At 37.0% G+C, this 24,348-nt stretch overlaps 1 protein-coding gene and 2 pseudogenes across 1 annotated transcript; 2 read left to right on the top strand and 1 right to left on the bottom strand.

The window, feature by feature from the left end:
- Positions 1-509: 509 nt before the first annotated feature.
- On the bottom strand, positions 510-7,321 carry LOC112783575 (protein trichome berefringence-like 7; annotated as a pseudogene).
- Positions 7,322-7,328: 7 nt separating this feature from the next.
- On the top strand, positions 7,329-9,561 carry LOC112783574 (alcohol dehydrogenase 1-like; annotated as a pseudogene).
- Positions 9,562-17,515: 7,954 nt separating this feature from the next.
- Positions 17,516-22,858, top strand: LOC112783645 (vacuolar protein sorting-associated protein 45 homolog). Its single transcript, XM_025826679.3, has 13 exons — positions 17,516-18,081; positions 18,258-18,459; positions 18,613-18,692; positions 18,888-19,115; positions 19,469-19,594; positions 19,708-19,788; positions 19,887-20,028; positions 20,148-20,326; positions 21,004-21,159; positions 21,474-21,581; positions 21,671-21,792; positions 21,917-22,048; positions 22,253-22,858. The coding sequence occupies exons 1-13, from the start codon at positions 17,992-17,994 to the stop codon at positions 22,311-22,313; spliced, it is 1,707 nt and encodes a 568-aa protein (XP_025682464.1). The 5' UTR covers positions 17,516-17,991; the 3' UTR covers positions 22,314-22,858.
- Positions 22,859-24,348: the final 1,490 nt, after the last annotated feature.

The raw sequence follows: 24,348 nt of genomic DNA on the forward strand, positions 1-24,348 counted from the left end.
CCATCAAAATATAAACACCACTTACTTGCATTCTTGCCAAAATGAAAAATAAGTAATGGAGAAGAAAGAGCTCACCTCCAATGAGATGATTCAAAGGTACGAAAAAACACTCTTGTTCTATTCATGTTGACTGAATTCTCCACCCAAGATGCCTAGGTGTGAAGGGCTGTGTTATAAGTAGAATTGATTGTCATTCCAAGCTTCACTGAGCTATCAACCTGAAAGTACCAACCCCTGTCTGAAGATCATGTTAGCACCAAATTATTCTAGAATCTCACGCTATGAAATCACACGGCTAATGCAAATGGACTTGAACTAACAATTAATGGAAGTACTTGAAATACACGAATGGAGTGAGACAAGGATTGTGTTTTGGATGAATTCCTTGAGAGTATCATCTCTCAGCGTCTAGATATATATATATACACATAGGTACAGAAATAAAATTCCTTAATACTAGGAGATACAACCAAATCAGATATCTAAAAAAGGAGAATTTCGTTCCACTTTCACATATCAGGAACACCAGGGAGACACCAATGGCTGCAATTAGGAACAGATGAATTGTCACTCCAAGTTCCCACATGATCATCACTCCTATAAGAACTCATTGGTGTAACATGCAAAACTGTTACTGGAACACTCATGTTCTTCACAACCCTATTGATCATATCTGACATAGGGCTTCGCTCCTCATATTGCTTCTCTTCCATGGATTCCTACTCACTTTGCATGCATTGTGGTTCTTTCCACTGCCATCAAAATATAAACATCACTTACTTGCATTCTTGCCAAAATGAAAAATAAGTAATGGAGAAGAAAGAGCTAACCTCCAATGAGATGATTCAAAGGTACGGAAAAATACTCTTGTTCTATTCATGTTGACTGAATTCTCCACCCAAGATGCCTAGGTGTGAAGGGCTGTGTTATAAGCAGAATTGATTGTCATTCCAAGCTTCACTGAGCTATCAACCTGAAAGTACCAACCCCTGTCTAAAGATCATGTTAGCACCAAATTATTCTAGAATCTCACACTATAAAATCACACAGCTAATGCAAATGGACTTGAACTAACAATTAATGGAAGTACTTGAAATACACGAATGGAGTGAGACAAGAATTGTGTTTTGGATGAATTCCTTGAGAGTATCATCTCTCAGCGTCTATATATATATATATATATATATACACATAGGTACAGAAATAAAATTCCTTAATACTAGGAGATACAACCGAATCAGATATCTAAAAACAGAAACTATATCAAAACAGAATAACTTATATAAAGCCTATATCTCTCAAAATAACTTATATACAGCCTATATCTCTAATATGATATTCAACACTCCCCCTCAAGCTGGAGCATATAAATTATATGCACCAAGCTTGTTACATATGTATTGTATCCGAGGACCCCGGAGAGCTTTGGTGAAAATATCTGCAAGTTGATCGTTGGAGTTGACAAAGGCTGTTACTATTTCCCCACTTTGTAACTTCTCCCTTATGAAATGGCAATCAATCTCTATGTGCTTAGTTCGTTCATGAAACACAGGGTTGGAAGCAATATGTAAGGCAGCTTGATTATCGCACACCAGTTCCATCTTACTCGGCTCACAAAACTTAAGTTCCTTAACTAATTGCTTCAACCATATAAGTTCACATGTGGCAAGTGCCATAGCTTTATATTCAGCTTCCGCACTAGATCTTGCTACAATATTTTGCTTCTTACTCTTCCAAGATATCAAGTTTCTACCAATAAAAACACAATAACCAGATGTAGAACGTCTATCAGATGGAGATCATGCCCAATCTGCATCAGTATACCCAACAATCTGGTTATGTCCTTTATCTTCATACAACAAACCTTTTCCTGGAGCACCTTTGATATATCTAAGGATTCTAACAGCTGCGTCCCAATGACTATCGCATGGGGAGTCAAGAAACTGACTTAGGATACTTGTGGCAAATGAAATATCTGGCTGAGTGACTATCAAATAATTCAATCGGCCAATTAATCTGCGATATCTACCAGGATCTGCAAGAGGTTCTCCTTGATCTGGACTAAGTTTTGTGTTGGGATCTATTGGTGTATCTATAGGTCTAGAATCTAACATTCCAATTTCTTCAAGAATATCCAGAGCATATTTTCTCTGTGAGATACAGATCCCAGCATTAGATTGTGCCACTTCAATTCCTAGGAAATATTTTAACTTTCCCATATCCTTAGTCTGAAAGTGATCAAACAAGTGCTGTTTTAACTGAGTGATTCCCTCATGATCATCTCCAGTAATAACAATATCATCCACATAAACAACCAGATATATGGAGGTCGTGGAGGAAGAATGACGGGAGAAAACCGAATGATCTGCTTCACTCTGAATCATGCCAAATTTAGAAATAACAGTACTAAAGCGACTAAACCAAGCTCGAGGGGATTGTTTCAAGCCATATAAAGATCGGCGTAAATGACATACTAAGCTGGAAGACTCCCCCTGAGCAACAAACCCGGGAGGTTGCTCCATGTATACTTCCTCCTCGAGATCACCATGTAAGAAAGCATTTTTAATATCAAGTTGATAAAGAGGCCAATGGCGAATGACAGCCATAGAAAGAAAAATACGAACAGAGGCCATATTCGCAACAGGAGAGAAGGTATCACCATAGTCCAAACTAAAGATTTGAGTGTAGCCCTTAGCCACAAGGCGGGCTTTTAATCGATCAATGGTTCCGTCTGAGCCGACCTTAATAGTATAGATCCAACAATAACCCACAGTAGATTTGTCCGGTGGCAATGGAACAAGAACCCAAGTACCAGTAGAATGTAAGGCAGACATCTCCTCAATCATAGCCTGGCGCCACCCTGGATGTGAAAGAGCTTCTGCTGTGGTTTTGGGTATAGAAACAAAAGACAAAGAGGAGGTAAAAGCATAGTGCGAAGATGATAAACGATGGTAACTAAGAAAATTATAAATAGGATTAGGATTACGGGTGGAACGAGTACCTTGTCTGAGAGCAATAGGAGGACTACTGCTAACTCCCGAAGAAGGATCCAAGGACGGTTCAACCACGGGTTCAGGAGATGAGTTATCTTGGACTGCAGGCCGTGGGCGGCGATGATAAACCTGGAGAGGCTTTGTGGGAATAGGAGGCCCATCTAAGTAAGGAACAGGAAGCACCTCCGTAATGGAAGGTGAAGTGATGTCGGGTGCAGAGAAAAAAGGGGTATTCTCAAGAAAAGTGACATCTGCAGACACGAAGAAATGATTAAAAGCTGAAGAGTAACAACGATAACCCTTTTGAAATCGAGTGTACCCTAAGAAAACACATTTGATAGAGCGAGCAGTTAACTTGTCTTTGCCTGGGGTAAGATCATGGATGAAATAAGTACAACCAAAGATTCAGAGTGGAAGAGAAAAAATGTGCTCATGAGGAAATAAAATGGAATGAGGAACTTGATTTTTCAAAACAGAAGAAGGCATACGATTAATTAAATAACATGCAGTCAGAACAGCCTCACCCCAAAACTTAAGGGGAACATAAGTATGGAGAAGAAAAGTGCGAGCAATTTCAATCAAGTGACGATGTTTACGCTCAGCCACACCATTCTGTTGAGGGGTATGAGGACAAGACGATTGATGTAGAATGCCTTGGGAGGACAAGTAAGACGAAAAGGGTGCTGAAAATACTCACGAGCATTATCACTTCGTAAAATTTTAATTGAAGTTTTGAATTGGTTTTGAATTTCAGAACAGAAAGACTTGAAATGTGCAAATAATTTAGATCTGTCCTTCATTAAATATAACCAAGTGCAACGAGAAAAGTCATCAATAAAGGTGACAAAATAACGAAAACCAGAATGAGAAGTAACACGACAAGGTCCCCATACATCAGAATGAATAACAGAAAAGGGAGACACAGCTCGTGTATTGACACGACTTGAAAAAGAACTACGAATATGTTTACCTAAATGACAAGTTTGACACTCTAAAGTAGCAAGACGAGATAAACTCGGGACCATAGCTTGTAACTTCGAGAGGCTGGGATATCCCAGGCAACAATGGACCACGTCCGGAGACTCAACAGCAGCAACAGAAGACACAGTAGTAGTGGGTAAGGCAAGCCGATACAGTTCTTGAAACTCACATCCTGTACCAATCGTCTGTCCCGTCCCTCGATCCTGCACAATGACGGAGTCAGCAAAAAAGGTAACATAACAATTAAGAGAATGAGAAAGTTAGCTAATAGAAATCAAATTGAAAGGACAATTGGGCATGTAAAGAACAGATTTCAAAGGTAATGTAGGAAGAGGAGTAACTTGACATATTCCCTTAGCACCAATTTTAGAACCATCAGCCAAAGTGATAGAAGGAAGAAATGCAGGGTGTTCAAGTTTAGAGAGGACAGAAGAAGTACCAGAAATGTGATCAGAAGCACCTGAGTCAAGGGCCCATGGTCCAAGAGAAGAGGAATGAGAGATACAAGCAACAGAATACCAGAGTGGGCCACCGAAGCAATGGGAGTAGATGTCTGCTTTGAAGCTTAGTACTTGAGAAACTCATCATAATCATTGCCAGAGATAAATATCCCTTGTGGTTGTGCGGTGGAGTGAACGTCAGATGACTCATTAGTTTGGACAACATTAGCTACCTTGGTAGGACGACCATGGAGAGCATATTTATCCTGAGTATGACTAATCCTATGGCAATAGGTACAACTAAGGCGAGTACGATTACCACGACCATTACCACGACCCTCATGGCCGCTGCGAGTGGGCATTTGAAAGGACACCTGAGAAGAAGATTGGGATGCCAATGCAGTTTGGTCGAAAGTATGGGTCTCAAGAGAGGGGCCGGATTGCAAGAGTTGTGCAAATACGTACTTAAGGGAAGGAACGGGTGTGGTGCCCAATATTTGTTGCCGAAGAAATTCAAGTTCAGCTGGCAACCCAAGTAACGTAAGTACCAAAAACAGCTTTCCCTGTTGAGCATGATGGTCATTAGCATTAGACACATATGGAAGGAGAGTTGAAAACTCTTCCTTGACAGCTTCCACAACCCCAACATAAGATTCCATATCAGTTCCTTGAAGCTGTAAACTACACAGCTTTTTAGCAACATGGTAAAGTCTTGCAATGTCATTAGTGTATAAAGCTTTAGCACGGTCTCACACTTTTTTACAAGTTTTGTAAGCCCGAAACATAGTCAGCTTTGGTGGATCAATGGTCTGCCACATAAGGTTACATAGCTGGGCATCAATCTTCTTCCAAGTGGTTTTGTCAGCGGCGCGAACATCATCAACAGATTTAGTAAGGTGGTCTTCATAGCCTTGACCCATGAACCAAAGTTCCACAGAATCAGCCCAAGAAAGGTAATTTTTGGCACCCATCAATTTTTCAGAGGTCATTGTAGCGGTTCCAGAAACAACAGATGTTAGAACAGCCGGTTTGCCACCATTGGAGTTGGTGTCGGGGGTTACCTCAGAAGACATGATGGCAGACACTCAGAAACGGCCGAAAAACACCTGCAGAAGGGAAACGAGGGCCGGAAAAAGCATGGGCAGCGGAGCGTGACGTTCACGCGCGTCTGGAGCGGAGGCGCGTCTGGAGCGGAGGCGCGTGAGGACCACGCACAGGAAAAGGGGCGGCGCGTGTCGGCACGTGCTGCGGTTGACGGCGGTAAAATTTTGGGGACAGGCCGAACTTGGCTTTCCGGTTCTGATTCTGGGGTTGCTTCGGAGTGGGTCTGATGTTTGACAAGGTTTTGGCTGGAAAAATCGTTTCTAACGAAGAGACACAGCTGATAGTGTCAGCTGGTGGGAAAAGGGAACACGGCTGAGAGATTGCAACCGAAAAAGAAGAAAAACAAATAGAAACCAGAGCCGGGTCAGAACCCGCTCTGATACCAACTTGAAATACACGAATGGAGTGAGACAAGGATTGTGTTTTGGATGAATTCCTTGAGAGTATCATCTCTCAGCATCAATATATATATATATATATATATATATATATAAGTACAGAAATAAAATCTCTTAATACTGGGAGATACAACCGAATCAGATATCTAAAAACAGAAACTATATCAAAACAGAATAACTTATATAAAGCCTATATCTCTCAGAATAACTTATATACAGCCTATATCTCTAATCTGATATTCAACAGAAGTAATGAATGATTCTAACATGAAGTACATTCAATTCAAGGTTTTGGTTATTCATTATCAAATTATTTCCATGCTGTTCACATTTACCTTGATCTTGTACATACAGACCTCAAAACAAAAATCACCAGTCTGGTTCTAATCTATCATCTGTCTGTCCCAAGTGACCTAAGAAAAATAAGAACATAACAATCTTCTAATTTGAGGCAAAACACTATACTTTGAGTAAAAATCTAGGTTCTCATCTACAGTTACTGAATGACCTTTTGAAATGGGTCATGGTATGGTGAAGGTTATTTTTCAATGGAGAGTGAAAATTACTCTTTTTGCAATAAGCCTTTCTACATTATTGACAAAAATCATCATAGTGCATTCATTTAAAAGTTTCTCAAATCCTAAAGCAGAATTGTTTTAGAAACAAAAAACCTTGATAGATTTACAAGAATAAAAATCTAAGTTGGTTTTTAAGGAACTCCAACGAGGATACTTTGCTCCAAAAGACAATTATTACTCTAGAAGTCCTAAAAAATTACTTTATCAAACAGATTGGTCCCTCCGTTGTTTTGAAAGGAGATTAAGTTGTCTTATAAATATTTTTTGAAGAATGTTAGGGGTCAGCAATTTTGGTGTTTTGTAACCATCAATTGGCTATCAATAGTGTTTTTAATGGTGTGAGATTACATCTAATGGTGAGAGATCACTCACTTTTGTTTTGATGGTTAAGTGCTGGCCAAAAAATACAAAAATTGCTAGCCCATAAACTTTTCCATATTTTTTTAACTAAATTATCTCATAATAAAATTGTTAAGAGACATGTTCGATCTGAAATTTGTTGGGAATAATTTGGGTGTTTGCTCATTTTATAAGCTTCCAAGAATACTATCTATCTCCTTGGAACTCATTTAGTAACAAACTGGCAACTATAGCATGAATTCTCCAAGGAAGAAAATCAATCACAAATGCAATGAATCACATATAAACAAAAACAAAACAAAACATGCAATGGAGTAAATCAAATCTTCAATTTATGTTACTTACATGTCAAAAAGCTTAGTCCTTGTCCACCAATGACCTGAATTGAATATTAGAACATCTGAATCAATCCACTCATGGCTAATATCATCAATCTTGTCCAACCTCACAAGGAACACTGATCGATAAAAATCAATCCTCAAATCGAAAGTACTAAACCTCACACCAAGAAACCTAATCTGTTTGGTGATTGAAGAAGTGGAGGTTGCGCCACCTAAGGCCGTTGAAGTCCGTTTGAAGATTCTCTACACCTCACTTTGCCACACCGATGTTTACTTCTGGGAAGCCAAGGTTTGTAGCTTGATCACAAGTTGATTAGGGAATAGGGATTACTTTATGATTGTTTCTTCATTTCTCAATTTTTTTTTGTTATTATTATTATTATAGCTATGATGATATGATTATTTTATGCATCACAAGAGTTTAATATGTTTCTATCTCTTTTCCCAATTTCAGGGCCAGACTCCATTATTTCCTCGGATATTTGGTCATGAAGCTGGAGGGTATGTCTATTCTCATCTGTTTTTTAAACTGAGTGTCATAAGAATTGAATCCCTCAGCATAAACTTCTTTGTATTAAGTTCTGTGATTCTTTACCATGTACATTGGTTCATTCATTATACAACATTATATCAAACAAGATTAAGAAAGTTAAAGAACAATGACATTGGTAATGGTGCAGGATTGTGGAGAGTGTAGGAGAGGGAGTGACTCATCTGAAACCAGGTGACCATGCCCTCACTGCAAGTCGGAGGAGAGCAACATGTGTGACCTTCTCAGGATCAACACCGACAGGGGTGTCATGATCCATGATCAAGAATCAAGATTCTCCATTAAGGGAAAACCAATTTACCACTTTGTTGGGACCTCCACATTCAGTGAATACACTGTGGTTCGTGCTGGATGTGTTGCATCTCTCAACCCTGAAGCACCACTTGACAAAGTTTGTGTTCTCAGCTGTGGAATCTGCACAGGTTTGCAACATCATCCTAGATTAGTATATTTCCTCACATTTTGTTTGTTGGTGATTCTCTTCTCTGACAATTCAGTTTCATTTTCATGTTTTGTAGGTCTTGGTGCCACTATCAATGTTGCAAAACCAAAACCTGGTTCTTCTGTTGGTCTTGCTGTATGTTACCCTCTATTTTTCTTTGCATTGCAGTTTTTATAGCTATGGATCAAGGGCATTAGTGAGTAGTGACTCTTGTTCTTTTTTCAATCCAAATTTTAGTCTGCTGAAGGGGCAAGGATTTCTGGTGCATCAAGAATCATTGGGGTTGATTTAGTTTCCAGCCGATTCGAATTAGGTATAATGCCATTCTCTTTGAATCAAATGTAATAGATGACTAAGCATAGAATAAATTGAGCAAGTTTCCCAAAACTACAAATTGTATTCACTTACTAATGGTATTTTCTCATTTTACTATTGTTGGCAGCCAAGAAGTTTGGGGTTAATGAATTTGTGAACCCAAAAGATCATAACAAACCTGTACAAGAGGTTAGTTCATTCTAAGTTTTTCTCCATAATTATTTATACTTTCATGGAAGAAAGACTGAGATGTTAATGTTGCTCAACAGGTAATTGCTGAAATGACCAATGGAGGTGTGGATCGTTCTGTTGAATGTACTGGCAGCATCCAAGCTATGATCTCAGCATTTGAATGTGTCCATGATGTAATTGAATCAGAACTTGTTCTTTTTTTAATTTGTTGCTATAATGTTATTATGATAAGTTATTTACTAATACTGAAACTTAAATATTCTCTTCCCTTCTCAGGGTTGGGGTGTTGCTGTTCTTGTTGGTGTGCCAAGCAAAGACGATGCTTTCAAAACTCATCCTACGAACTTCTTGAATGAGAGGACTCTCAAGGGTACCTTCTATGGTAACTACAAACCCCGAACCGATCTTCCTAATGTTGTGGAGAAGTACATGAGAGGGGTAAGCTTTTTATACTAAACTCTTCATTGTAGTCTTAACAAGTTGATATGTTTTTTTTATTCATGTTGCTAATGGATCTCTTCATTGGTTATAATTCAGGAGTTGGAACTTGAGAAATTCATCACTCACACTGTTCCGTTCTCAGAGATTAACAAGGCTTTTGATTTGATGCTGAAAGGAGAGTCCATCAGGTGCATCATTCGGATGGACGAATAAGCTTAACAGTGAGGAAATTGTCCCTGATAGGGGACGGTTCTCTTTCAGAGAAAAAGAAAAAGAAAAAAACAAAAATAAACGTCTTTTGTAATCCCTTTTAAAAGTTATCGAGTTTGTGGAGTTTGATTTTGAAAGTAGAGAATGAATGATAGGCCTTTTCCTACTGCCATTGTGTAGTTTCTGTTTCTGATAAATAAAAATATTGTTGTCAAATTCTTGTTCTTGTCACATTTTTAGCATTTCTTTTATCTCAGTGATATAGTTGCATGTCTGAATTCTTAGTTCCCAAATTGGCATGTTAATGTTGATGTGTGATAAAATGCAACCGTTTATGGTCTTATCAACATAGGAATTTATACATAATACATCATCAACATGTTGAGAATTCGTCAATTTTAACAAGGAGGATATCATTGAAAGAAGAAAAAAAAACAGCTTTAAGTGTGAAAGATTAAGATCAATAATAACACAAATCTTTCAATGAAGTCTTTTATTTTCAAGCTTTCTGCTGATGATCATGATCAGGGCTTCTAGGATCATTGCCTTCATTGGCAGTTGATGATTGTTTTTCCTGCAAAGCATGACCAAATTCCTCATTCTTGATGATTTCTTCGTCAATGTGGACATCATCGTCAACTGATAGCACCACCACTTGCTCACCACAAGGGCCAGGCACAATGGCTTCAGTGACATGCCTGTGCTCATCAAAATGGATGATATCAGTTTCTTGTTTCTTCTTTTTCATCTTCTTGATCAGGCAAAACAGAGCAAAAGCCAGCACTGAAAGGAACAAAAGGCCTCCAAAGGATACAAACACAATCACTATGATAGTTGGGTGGTGTTGGAACTGGGTATGGTGGTGGAAGCACAGGGTGGTGCGGTGATGGTGGTGGAGGAGTGAAACAATGTGAGGGTGGCGGTGGCGGATAGTTGAAAGGGTGGGATGGTGGTGGAGGAGGGAACTGAGGGAAGTTGAAATGAATATTTTTCAGAGTGTTTTTATCTGATCTTATGTTCTTTTCTGATGTTATGGCTTAATTGAATTTATATAGCAAGAACTTTGGGGTACGGATGCATTACAATAATAACTTGGATCTCATTCTGAAAGGATTGGTTGCAGTGAAAAACACTTATGACTAGTTCCTTAGCTTATTTTGCTTCTCCACATTCTTCTCTGTTTTTTATGTATTGGCCAAGACGTGTAAGAAACATTTTTCTGTAACTCGTTTACAAGAAAATCATCATTTCTCAGAAGACATATTCATGCCACCTTTGATATGTGCAATATTTGGTATTTGAAATGTGTGTAAAACACTTGAATTCAGAACATTTCTAGATTTATCACTGACTTATTATCTTATTCTACATTTTGCTTTACACTTTGAAGAAAACAAGATATATTGAACGGGATAAATTATTCCGTTTATATTACTTGCAAGCTATCAATTTTGTTGTGATAAGAATGAGCAACGTGGATGCCCATTCCCATGCAAGACTCATATTTTCAAAGAGAGAATGAATATTAAATATGTGTTGAAAATCAAGACCCCATGCATGTATAAATAGGGGGGTATGGTACGAGGCTTTATACACAACAAGAAATAAAAATACTATCTCTTTTCTTTCTTACACAGAAGCAAGTAATAAGAAATCTATTCTCCTTATATTTCTACTACAATTCTTTCTCTTCTTTTATTTTATAAGTATTTTAAATTCTATTTTCTATTACTCTTTACATATAATATTAATAGCAATATTAACCATCTTTATTATATTGAGATTGCAACAATAAACAGATGCGATTCTCTCTCTCTTTATTTTTAATACTTCTTTCTATCTTTGTATATATATACACATTACAACATATAATATTATTATATATATAAATTATTATTGGGCTAATTATTTTAATACTAGAGTCTTCTATTTGTACATCTCTATTATATATCTTTTATTTCACAACACGTTATCAGCACGAGACTCTGATCAAATTTTTAGGAAGACTCAGGTAACAAATTTTCATTATGTCAAAACTCTCTCATCTTGAATTCAATGCTCTTGACATATCTGGAAACAATTATTTATCATGGATACTAGATGCTGAAATCCATCTTGATTCAATGGATCTTGGAGATACCATTAAGGCTGAAAATAATGCATCCCAGAAGGATAAAGCCAAAGCCATGATTTTTCTCCGTCGTCATCTTGACGAAGGATTGAAAAATGAATATCTTACATTAAAAGATCCTGCAGATCTTTGGAAAGACCTTGAAGAAAGGTACAATCATCAGAAAACGGTGATACTTCCTCAAGCCCGGTATGAATGGACGCATTTGCGTTTACAAGATTTTAAATCTATAAATGAATATAATTCTGCAATGTTTCGGATCACCTCACGAATGAAATTGTGTGGGGAAAAAATAACTGATCATGATATGTTGGAGAAAACTTTCTCAACCTTCCATGCATCGAATGTGCTCCTGCAGCAGCAGTATCGAGAGAAAGGGTTTAAGAAATATTCTGAGTTAATTTCTTGCCTTCTTGTTGCCGAACGCAACAATGAGTTGTTATTGAAAAATCATGAAGCGCGCCCAGCTGGCGCCGCCCCATTTCCTGAAGTAAATGCGGCAAATCATTACCCCAGAAGAGGTAAATGGCAAGCTTTTAATAATAAGAAAAATTATGGAAGGAAAAGGAATTATGTTCAAAAGAGAGGATCTCACCAGAAGTGGGACAAAGAAAAGAATATCGGGCAGAATAAATCAACCGAGGAGAAGTGTTTCCGCTGTGGTGGAAAGGGCCATTGGTCTCGTACCTGTCGTACCCCAAGGCACCTAGTCGATCTTTACCAGGCATCTTTGAAAAAGAACGATAAAGGAAAGGAAACAAATTTTGTTTCAAATGATGCTGAGAACTCCACCACTCATTATGATGTATCTGATTTCTTTGAGGACCCTGAAGGAAATATTGGCCATTTGATCAATGATGGAATAGTTTAATATGTGAAATTGTGAAGTATCTATGTAAATAAATAATGTAAAAAAAAATTTATTGTTAAAGTTTTATTTTCTATGTATTTAAGTTTCAAATGTGATGTACATAAATAATGAAATATTAATATTTATGAATTTTGAAATTATTAATTGTGTCAAATTTTAAAATAAAATTTTGGTATATGACATTATTTTATGTACAGTGTTTCTTAGAAAATAATTCTGATCAAGTATTCAACTTAACTATGCATACTACTCATTTTATTATTATTTGTTTTTGAAGAATGGCAAGGATATGTAATGAAGATGTATGCCTTGCGGATAGTGCAAGTTCACACACTATTCTCAAAAGTGATATATATTTTACCCATCTTGTGCCAAAAGAAGAGTGTGTTAATACTATTATTGGCTCAGGCAATGTGATAGAAGGCTCCGGAAGAGCTATAATTTTGCTTCCTGGAGGAACAAAATTTATAATAAATAATGCACTATTATCTACCAAGTCTCTGAGAAACTTGTTGAGTTTCAAAGATATTCGCCGAAATGGATATCATGTTGAGACGATGAATGAGGGAAATCATGAGTATTTATGTATAACAACTCATGATTCAAATAAGAAAGTTATATTAGAAAAATTACCCTCACTTTCATCTGGGTTGTATTATACCAAGATTAGTGCAATTGAATCACATGCCACTGTAAACCAGAAGTTTACTAACTCAAATGAGTTCATAACTTGGCACGACCGATTGGGTCATCCGGGAACAACCATGATGAGAAGAATTATTGAAAACTCTCATGGACATTCACTAAAGAACCAGAAGATTCTTAAAACTAGTGAATTTTGTTGTGCTGCATGTTCTCAAGGGAAGTTAATTTTAAGGCCATCACCAGTAAAGATTGGATTTGAGTCCCCTGAATTCCTAGAAAGGATTCAAGGTGATATATGTGGACCTATTCATCCACCATGTGGATCTTTTAGATATTTTATGGTCCTGATAGACGCATCTTCAAGATGGTCACATGTGTGCTTATTATCTTCTCGCAACCTGGCGTTTGCGAGATTACTGGCTCAAATTATTCGATTAAAAGCACAATTTCCAGAAAATCCAATTAAAGCAATTCGTCTTGATAATGCTGGTGAATTTACTTCCCAAGCTTTTGATGCTTATTGTATGGCTAATGGAATAAATGTTGAACATCCAGTAGCTTATGTTCACACACAAAATGGGTTAGCAGAATCACTTATTAAGCGCCTCCAATTAATTGCTAGACCCTTGTTTATGAGAACAAATCTCCCAACCTCGGTTTGGGGGCATGCAGTTTTACATGCTGCAGCACTTATTCGTTTGAGGCCAACGAGTTACCATCAGTTCTCTCCTATGCAATTAGCTTTTGGCCAGCAGCCAAATGTTTCCCATTTAAGAATATTTGGGTGTGCGATATATGTTCCCATTGCACCACCTAATCGCACCAAAATGGGACCCCAAAGAAAATTGGGGATATATGTTGGATATGATTCTCCCTCTATAGTGAGGTATCTTGAGATACAAACTGGTGATGTGTTTAAAGCCCGGTTTGCGGATTGTCATTTTGATGAATCAAAATTTCCAACATTAGGGGGAGAGAATAAGCTTCCTGAAAAGGAACTTAATTGGAATGCATCATCGTTGATGCATTTAGATCCTCGATCAGCGCAATGTGAACTAGAAGTTCAAAATATTATACATTTGCAAAGAATAGCAAATGAATTGCCTGATGCATTTTCCGATACAAAGAGGATAACCAAATCTTATATACCAGCGGAAAATGCCCCAATTCGAATTGATGTCCCAGTAGGACAAGTAGCTACTGAAGCGAATTCACGCCAGAAGCGTGGCAGGACGGAAAATGTCCCAATTCGAATTGATGTCCCAGTAGGACAAATAGCCACTGAAGCAAATACACGCCAGAAGCGTGGCAGGCCTGTCGATTCCAAAGACAAAAATCCTCGAAAGAGAAAAGAGGTAAATATGATTCCTGTTGAAAAAGACATAGTAAAGACACCTGCAGTTGTCCAAAATTCTGATATAACGCCAGAAGACGTTCAGGTACCTGAAAATTGTGAAAATGACGAGATCTCGATAAATTATGTCTTTACAGGAGAGAAATGGGACCGAAATAAGACAATTGTCAATGAAATATTTGCATATAATGTGGCAGTAGATATCATGCATGAAAGTAAGGATCTTGAGCCAAGATCAGTCGAAGAATGTCGACAAAGAAATGATTGGCCAAAATGGGAAGCAGCCATGAAGGCTGAATTAGACTCACTTGCAAAACGTGAAGTCTTCGGACCTGTAGTCCGTACACCTGAAGATGTAAAACCTGTTGGATATAAGTGGGTATTTGTGAGAAAACGAAATGAGAAAAATGAAGTTGTGCGCTATAAAGCCCGACTTGTGGCACAAGGTTTTTCACAAAGGCCCGGTATAGATTATGAAGAAACGTATTCCCCTGTAGTGGATGCGATAACTTTGCGTTATTTGGTCAGCTTATCTGCATATCATAAACTACATATGCATTTAATGGATGTGGTAACAGCCTATTTGTACGGCTCATTAGATCGGGATATCTATATGAAAGTCCCTGAAGGACTAAAGATATCTAAACCATCCAATGAATATTCGCAAGGGTTATACTCAGTCAAATTGCAAAGATCTTTATATGGTCTAAAGCAATCTGGACGAATGTGGTATAATCGTCTTACTGAGTATCTGGCCAAAAACGGATTCAAGAATGATGATATCTGCCCGTGTGTTTTCATAAAGAAATCTGCATCCGGATTCATTATAATTGCTGTGTACGTTGATGATTTAAATATCATTGGGACTCCTGAAGAGATTCCAACAATTATAAAAACTCTAAAAGAAGAGTTTGAGATGAAAGATCTTGGAAAGACTAAGTTTTGTCTCGGCCTACAGATCGAGCATATAAAAAGTGGGATCTTTATTCATCAAACAACATACACAGAAAAGATCTTGAAAAGATTTTACATGGATAAGTCACATCCATTAAGTACCCCAATGATTGTAAGATCTTTAGATGTGAAAAAGGATCAATTCCGTCCTAAAGAAGAAAATGAAGATATCCTTGGTCCTGAAGTACCATATCTTAGTGCCATTGGAGCGCTAATGTATCTTGCTAATAATACGCGACCTGACATATCATTCGCGGTGAATTTACTAGCAAGGTATAGTTCCTCTCCAACCAGAAGACATTGGAGTGGAATCAAACAAATTTTTCGATATCTTCATGGAACGGTTGATATGGGATTGTTTTATCTCTATGGATCCAAGTCACAACTAGTTGGCTATGCAGATGCCGGATACCTGTCTGATCCACATAAAGGGAGGTCTCAAACAGGATACCTATTCACATATGGTGGTACAGCTATATCATGGAGGTCCACGAAACAGACGATAGCAGCAACCTCCTCTAATCATGCTGAAATACTGGCGATTCATGAAGCTAGTCGCGAGTGTTTTTGGCTGAGGAGTCTGATTCAATATATTCTGTCATCATGTGGACTAATTGATCACAAGATAGCTCCAACTGTCCTGTTTGAAGATAATACATCATGCATTGCTCAACTTAAGGGTGGATACATCAAAGGTGATAGAACAAAGCATATTTCTCCCAAATTCTTCTTCACTCATGATCTTCAAAATCAAGGGACAATTGATGTCCAACAGATCCGTTCAAGTGACAATCTGGCAGATTTATTTACAAAGTCACTCCCAAAATCCTCCTTTGAAAGATTGGTACATAAGATTGGGATGCGCCGATTTCGAGACATTAAATGATGTCGGCAAGAGGGGGAGACTGTACTCTTTTTTCCTTGGTCAAGTTTTTTTTTCCATTGGGTTTTTCTTGACAAGGTTTTTAATGAGGCAGCCCCATCATTAAAGGATATTGTACTCTTTTTCCTTCACTAAGGTTTTTTTTCCCACTGGGTTTTTCTTTAGTAAGGTTTTAACGAGGCAATAATCCTAAATGGGCATCCAAGGGGGAGTGTTGTGATAAGAATGAGCAACGTGGATGCCCATTCCCATGCAAGACTCATATTTTCAAAGAGAGAATGAATATTAAATATGTGTTGAAAATCAAGACCCCATGCATGTATAAATAGGGGGGTATGGTACGAGGCTTTATACACAACAAGAAATAAAAATACTCTCTCTTTTCTTTCTTACACAGAAGCAAGTAATAAGAAATCTATTCTCCTTATATTTCTACTACAATTCTTTCTCTTCTTTTATTTTATAAGTATTTTAAATTCTATTTTCTATTACTCTTTACATATAATATTAATAGCAATATTAACCATCTTTATTATATTGAGATTGCAACAATAAACAGATGCGATTCTCTCTCTCTTTATTTTTAATACTTCTTTCTATCTTTGTATATATATACACATTACAACATATAATATTATTATATATATATAAATTATTATTGGGCTAATTATTTTAATACTAGAGTCTTCTATTTGTACATCTCTATTATATATCTTTTATTTCACAACAAATTTATAATCCAACAAATTGCAAAAGATCTGATAGACTTCATTTTGTCTGAATTTATTCTAGTTGATAATAATGACTGATGAGACTAACAGAGTTTCGAGATTAGAGTATAAAAATGAAGTAATAGAGGCCGTTCAGGTTTCATTCTTTAATATTTTGACATACAGTAACAGTAGTAATACTTTATGAGAATCACTTAACTAAAATAAAATTTTTGTGAAATAAGTCACCACAATCAATTCTACAGACATAAAACCAAAAGAATTTGATTCCGATACATATCTGATAACCCTTTAAAATGGCAATAACACTCAAACACCACCACAATTACAAAATCTTTGTAACGCTTATATTTAAAATCAAATTAAATGATTTTAACATTAAAGACGGGTATCAAAATTATATGATCACAAAGACATTTAAGTATTTAACCAATCAAGAAAATTGAAGCTGAGTGGGCTATACTAAATAATAACAAAAGATTTTAATTATTGAAAATTATTTAATTTATCGTGTTTATTTTAGAAAAACTAATATTTTTGTAAAAAATATTTTAACAATGACTCTCACCAACACTAATATCATTCGAGGAAGAACACACACCTCGCAAAATCATAAGAAAAAATAAGTATACACAAATGGAAGATCCTAATTCGGATAGAATTTACAAAGAAAGTTGTAGAAAGAGGGCACTAAAAAAATCTAAAAGTAAATATTTGAAGAGACAATCTCTCTAACAACATACAAGAGAAAGAAGGAATAACAAGATAAACACGGAAAGAAGAAATAAAAATATAGCTTTCTATACTTGTTACTAGTTGCAATGCTGCCAATGCAATGAAAATTTGGGATCAACAGCATTACTCGGCAATTAACTACGCCGGAAACGGTGCGTTTAGAACCGAAGGCTTAAGACTCGTCGTCTTCGGTCCTTAGTGGTGGTGGATCTGAAATTCTGCAACCCCTCTACCAGATTCGCAACCCTTTGGCGAATTCAACAGTGTTAATCATCTTCGATTATAATCTCTCCACTGAGACTTAGATCGATCCATATTATTCGAGTCGCCACTACAAAAAAAATGGTGCTCACGTCCTCTGCACGTGACTACGTCAACCGCATGCTGCAGGACATCTCCGGCATGAAGGTCCTAATCCTCGATTCCCAAACGGTACGCACCACGATCTCAACGAATCAATTCATTTTCTCTGATATAATTCTTCATTCATTGTTTCAATTATGATGTTGGCGTTCATTTTTCCATATGATTGTAAATTCGTAAATATGTGTTGCTGGTTATGGTGTTGAGCTACAACATGGATGTGAAATGTGAAATTGATGGTGTAGGTGAGTATTGTGAGCGTTGTGTATTCACAGTCAGAGCTTCTTCAGAAGGAAGTGTTCTTGGTGGAGTTGGTGGATTCCATAACCAAGTCAAAGGAGCTTATGTCGCATCTCAAGGCCGTTTACTTCCTTCGCCCTACGACGGAGAACATCCAGCATTTGCGCCGCCAGCTCGCCGCTCCTAGATTTGGGGAGTATCACCTATGTAGGTCTTTTAAATCTTTACAGATGCTGTAGTATATATAAAGCAATCCCTATTTAGGAATTCCGTTTTGTATATTTTCCCTAGTTGAAGTGATAATTTTTTTTTCTCGCATTGATTCGAAGACACTTTGTGAATGCATTCTGAAATTTACAGTTTTCTCCAACATATTGAAGGACACTCAGATTCACATACTTGCTGATTCAGATGAACATGAAGCTGTCCAGCAAGTTCAGGTAACTGCTTTTGCTTGCGCTGTAAACATGGGAACTTTTCTATCTATCCGTTTTATGATGATAGATGACTGCACACGTTCTTGTGCTGGAACCCTTGAACCCCGCATCTCTTTTTGTAGTAAATATGTGATCTCAAATGCTGGGATTTGTATTGCGAAGTTTAATTCTGATGTAGTTTTTGTTACGATCATTCAGGAGTTCTACGCAGACTTTGTTGCAGTTGATCCTTATCATTTCACTTTGCACATCCCTTCAAGTTATATTTATATGCTCCCAGCTGTGGTGGATCCTTCAACACTGCAACGCTTCTGTGATCGGGTTGTTGATGGTGTAGCAGCTGTCTTTTTGGCATTAAAACGGAGACCAGTTATTAGATATCAAAGGACGTCTGACATTGCCAAAAGAATAGCACACGAAGCAAATGTGAGTAGAATTTTTGACATAATTATGTAGTCACTTTTTCTCAGTAGATAATATATATTATTTTTATTTTCCTGTTTATGTTAGACAATCTTATGCATTTTAACTTTTGCATGTTTTTAAGGTGCGTTTGCATGTGTTTTTATTATTTTTTCTTTTTTAATTGTTAACTTTTATCTTTTAAATCTTTATAATTTTTATTTTTCTGAACTCACCATGCATATCTCTAGGCATACTTTTGCCACAGATGTAGCCATCTTATTGTTGTTTTATCTGGCAATATGTGTATCCCTATGTGTTATAATTTATCATGCATATGTAGTGAAAACTAATTTATATTAATGGGCTTCAAACAGAAACTGATGTACCAAGAAGAAAGTGGTCTTTTTGATTTTAGGCGAACAGAAGTTTCACCACTGTTGTTGGTGCTTGACAGGAGAGATGATCCTGTAACCCCATTGCTCAATCAATGGACCTATCAGGTATCTATGGGATTAATGCTATAGTCAGTGCTTACTGACAATCTTACAGCTTAGCTATCTGATAGTTTGTTTATTCATAAAGTAATTCTTGTTTGTGGCCTTATCCTTTCCAGGCTATGGTTCATGAATTGATAGGAATCCAAGACAACAAGGTGGACTTGAAATCCATTGATAAATTTTCAAAGGATCAGGAGGTTAGAGAGACTTTTATGCTGTTTAATCACATTAGCAATATCTTCGAGTTTAGATTTTATACAAACTGAAAGAAATATCGTGCTATTTGCTGTTGCAGGAGGTTGTGTTGTCGTCGGAACAAGATTCATTTTTCAAAGCCAACATGTATGAGAATTTTGGAGATATAGGTATGAATATCAAGCGGCTGGTTGATGAATTTCAGCAAGTGTCAAAGAGCAACCAGAACATCCAAACGATAGGTTTGTATTTATAATTGTCTCACATTTCAGAATAATAAAATTCCTTCTGCTATTACACCTATTTTTATACATGGCAGCATAGTATGTAATTAATTGATTTATGGTTTGACTCTTGTCAGAGGACATGGCCAAATTTGTTGACAATTATCCTGAGTACAGAAAAATGCATGGGAATGTGTCAAAGCATGTGACTTTGGTAACAGAAATGAGCAAGATAGTACAACAGCGAAAACTTATGACAGTTTCACAAACAGAACAGGAACTGGCTTGCAATGGAGGACAAGGGGCTGCGTTTGAGGTATGTATTAATGATTAGCAAAATTTCCTTTGCTTTTGCTCAAACTTCAAGAGTTATTGGGTGATGGTCTAATGTATTCTACTATTCTCTCTCACTCAAAGAAAAGGCTCTTTGGAGATGAAAAAAGGGGGATATTCTTTTTGAGCGGTGCTGGCGGTGCAATGTTTTTTAATTTATTTTAAGCTCTGAATATTTATGCATGTTTCTTTGTATGGTTATGATAAATTAGAAAACTCAACTATAGTAGTTTGCTCATTTCAGTGCTACCATTCATCTCAAAGGATATTTTATCTTGTAATTATTCTGTTCGTTGCCTTAATAAGCTTCATATTGTTTTCATAGAGAGTTGATTTGTTAATGGGGTAAAAATTTATTCTGTTCTCGGTACATCGTTCTGCAATCGGGGACTTCTTGACATATATTTGAATTTCCATCAATGATGTGAAGTAAGGGCAAGGATACATGGTGAAGTATAGGTGTAAAATCCTTTCCCTTGGCCAACAACCCATGCTTACACTAGCAGATTACAAGATACATAAAGCAATTTTTTTAGTGTCTTATTATCTTCCCCCAATATTTTTTCTCGATGTTTCTAATTGTTATCATATGTCCTGGCAATGGCTTTGGAGTTTAGACTAACAAAAGTGACAATTTCTGTCTCAATGTACTATCTTCAGGCAGTGACAAATCTACTAAATGATGATAGCATATCAGATGTGGACCGGCTGCGTTTAGTCATGCTATATGCTTTGCGATATGAGAAGGATAGCCCTGTTCAGTTAATGCAGCTTTTCAACAAACTGGCTTCCCGATCTGCCAAGTATAAATCTGGGGTAAATTAATCTATGATGTTGCTTTCTTCTTGAATCCTTTTATCCTCAGGCATGATTGCCTGTCCTTAATCTTTTAGTGGATGTTGTCCATGTTTTAAACCTTGGAGAAGTAGTGTGTTTGGTAAAGTCAATTTTGGGTCATATTGTCATTTTATATCCTTGGTTTTGGATTCCAGAGAATAGAAATATATGTTAACTAGATTAAATTGCGAAGAACTGCAAATAGATGGAAAGTACCTCTTTACAAATAAATAATGTGGCTATGCATGCCTGCAATAGTTGCTGATATCGATATTTTGTTTTTGACACAACAGCTCGTCCAGTTTCTTTTAAAGCAAGCAGGTGTTGACAAGAGAACTGGTGATCTTTTTGGAAATCGAGATCTAATGAATATTGCCCGTAATATGGCCCGTGGGTTGAAGGTATGCACAGAAGTATTATGATTACCATGCCCTATCTTTGATAGAATAAGTTCAACTCTAAACAACTTCTGTTTTGAGATTTGCTGCAGGGTGTTGAGAATGTGTATACCCAGCACCAACCCCTTCTTTTCCAAACCATGGAAAGCATCGTCAAAGGACGGCTGAGAGATGTGGACTACCCATTTGTTGGAAATCACTTTCAACAAGGAAGGTTTGTTGCTATTAAATCTAGCAGTTGTATTTTCTTTGTGAATTTCTAGAAGTCACACACACAATAGAATTGTGGAATAGTATGAGTTTTTATATTTAATGATTACATGACAATTGACATGCAGGCCACAGGAAGTAATCATCTTCATTGTTGGTGGGACAACTTATGAGGAGTCAAGATGTGTTGCTCTACAAAATGCCAGCAATCCTGGAATTCGGTTTATACTTGGTGGCTCTTCTGTTCTCAATTCTAAGAGGTATAATGAAGTGAATAAAATAGTTTTGATTCAACTAGTGGTCATTTCATGTTTAGTGTATTCCAAGTGGGCTTTCAATTTGATGTCCAATGCCAATAATTTTGAGTTGATAGTTCCAGTTTTGTTCTTGTATTGATTGACTACAAAACTTGTTAGTGTTCTGGATTTCTTAGCTATAGTCGTGTGTTTTATTTGAATTTGCAGGTTTATTAGGGACCTGGAAGAAGCTCAAAGGGTAGCTCGTTCGAACACCAGCATTGTTTGAAATCCATCCAGGCACAATTTGCATTTTGAGGGCTATATAGAAAAATATTTTGCAGCTTTGGATTGGGAATTTCTGTTTTGCAACCATGTACATGTATAAAAATAGTTGCAGAGGGAGCTCGATGTCGGTATAAACACAATCCATTGTTGTTGCAGATAGTTATTAACCCTAATTTCGATTGGGTTGTAGTGGTTGCTGCTTGCGGATGAATGCGATTGGAAATTGAAATACCAAACATAAAGGGCACGCCACTCCCCCCTTTCTTTTGTTCATTCATGGGGTAAAAAGTAGACACGAAAGTATAGGAACAAAGAAAAGAAGTAAATCTTTTTTGTGTAGTTTTTCTTCATCATTTTGGCTAATCGAGTCTCAATTTTGTTTTTATTTTTATTTGAAGAGTCTGAATGGTTTTGCTTACACTTACTGATGAAAACAATTTTGTATAATCTTGTAATGAATGTCCCATTCTTTTGTATACTTATACGGATGTAGTTCATTTGTAGATTCATGGCTTCATATATTTTTATAAGTCGAGGTTGTGAGAATGAGTTGTACTTGTGATTAATGTTTGCTCCGATTGATAGCTTTTTTATGTCTGAGGAGACAGGAGAGTGTCCAAGTAGGTTTAAATAATAGTAGTATCGTTAAAATAATTTGAGATAAAAGAAAGTAGGTTTGCACGATTAATTGAAATGACTTCATAAAATTTGGTATGTTTGTGAGGTTGCTCCTTTTATAAAATATTGAGTAATACTCCAAATAGGTCTCAAGGATTTGGTCGTCTGACAGATTTATTCTTCAGAAAAATTAACTAAGTCCTTGATCTCTAAAATTGTTAGATGTATGTCATATACGTTCCTGATTCAGGTTTAACTGGTTAATCGAATAGTCTCTCTTACGTGGAGGTGATCAGTGTGACGTGTCAGGTTAAAGGCTACCAAGACACATTGGTCTGTGTACACGTGTCCAAAACGACGTCATTTAAGGACTTCTTCAAACGACGTCGTTTTGAGTAGGACAGATTAGTTCAGGCATGCCCAAGCTTTCTCATGCCAGTGTTATAAAACGACAGCAGCGTGTGAGAGGCGCAATACGTTGCCGTTTCAAAAGAGGGATCAACATGAATTAGGTCTTCATCTTTAACCCCAAGTCTGTCTCCAACCCATGTATCTTAGTATGTGAGAGAGAGTTTCTGGATTCGAAAAAGGTGATGGCGAGTGGAGGCAGCACATCAGTTGCAAGTCGGAGACGTGGTTGGAGAACTATTGATGCTTCCGTGTTGACAGGGTTCGACTGGCTTTCCAAGGGGGCGACTTAGAAGAGGACCTAATGTGATTGTTGCAAATGTAGCTTGCAAGGCTAGAGGCTCTGATCTTAGGGTTCATTTCAAGGTACGATGTTCTATTTACCTTTGGAACTTTATAATTTCTTACTTTAATGTGAAATCCCGGAATTTTAGAGCTAAGCCAAAGAATGTTTGTACTTTGTAGTAGCCTTTTAGGGATATGATAATCCATTGTTGTTTTGGGTGAACCTCCGTTCCTATTTTGTGGTTGATTGTTCAGAAAATGATGTGACAAACTATATCATTTATGCTTGTGGGGTTGGGTACTTCAATATTGAACAATTGATATAGTGAATAACCCTTAAAAGAACTGCATTTATAATAGCAATGGTTAATGTTTCAAGTTGCTGGTCCCTTGTAAGTTGAAGATTGCCGTTTTCTTTAATGCACATTTGATAATTTTGTCGAGGAAAATTCTATATTGATAAAATGTATAAACACAGTTTATATTACTCATTTTTGTTCTATATTTATTGAGATGGAAATAAGAAATTGTGTTGTAAAATTTTCTGTACAGAATACCAGGGAGACTGCCTTTGCAATCAGGAAGCTGCCCCTTGTTAAGGCAAAGAGGTACCTGGAGGATGTTCTGGCCCACAAACAGGCTATTCCATTCCGACGCTTCTGCGGTGGTGTTGGGAGGACTGCCCAGGCCAAGAACAGACATTCCGACGCTTCTATAAATATTTT

Source organism: Arachis hypogaea, chromosome 20 (genome assembly GCF_003086295.3).
Source record: "Arachis hypogaea cultivar Tifrunner chromosome 20, arahy.Tifrunner.gnm2.J5K5, whole genome shotgun sequence".
NCBI lineage: Eukaryota > Viridiplantae > Streptophyta > Magnoliopsida > Fabales > Fabaceae > Arachis > Arachis hypogaea.

Coding starts and splice junctions, on each gene's coding strand:
- LOC112783645 (XM_025826679.3), top strand. CDS start 17,992: ATGGTGCTCACGTCCTCTGCACGTGACTACGTCAACCGCATGCTGCAG. Junction 20,029..20,147: donor CCAGAACATCCAAACGATAG/GTTTGTATTTAT, acceptor GACTCTTGTCAG/AGGACATGGCCAAATTTGTT. Junction 20,327..21,003: donor GACAAGGGGCTGCGTTTGAG/GTATGTATTAAT, acceptor TACTATCTTCAG/GCAGTGACAAATCTACTAAA.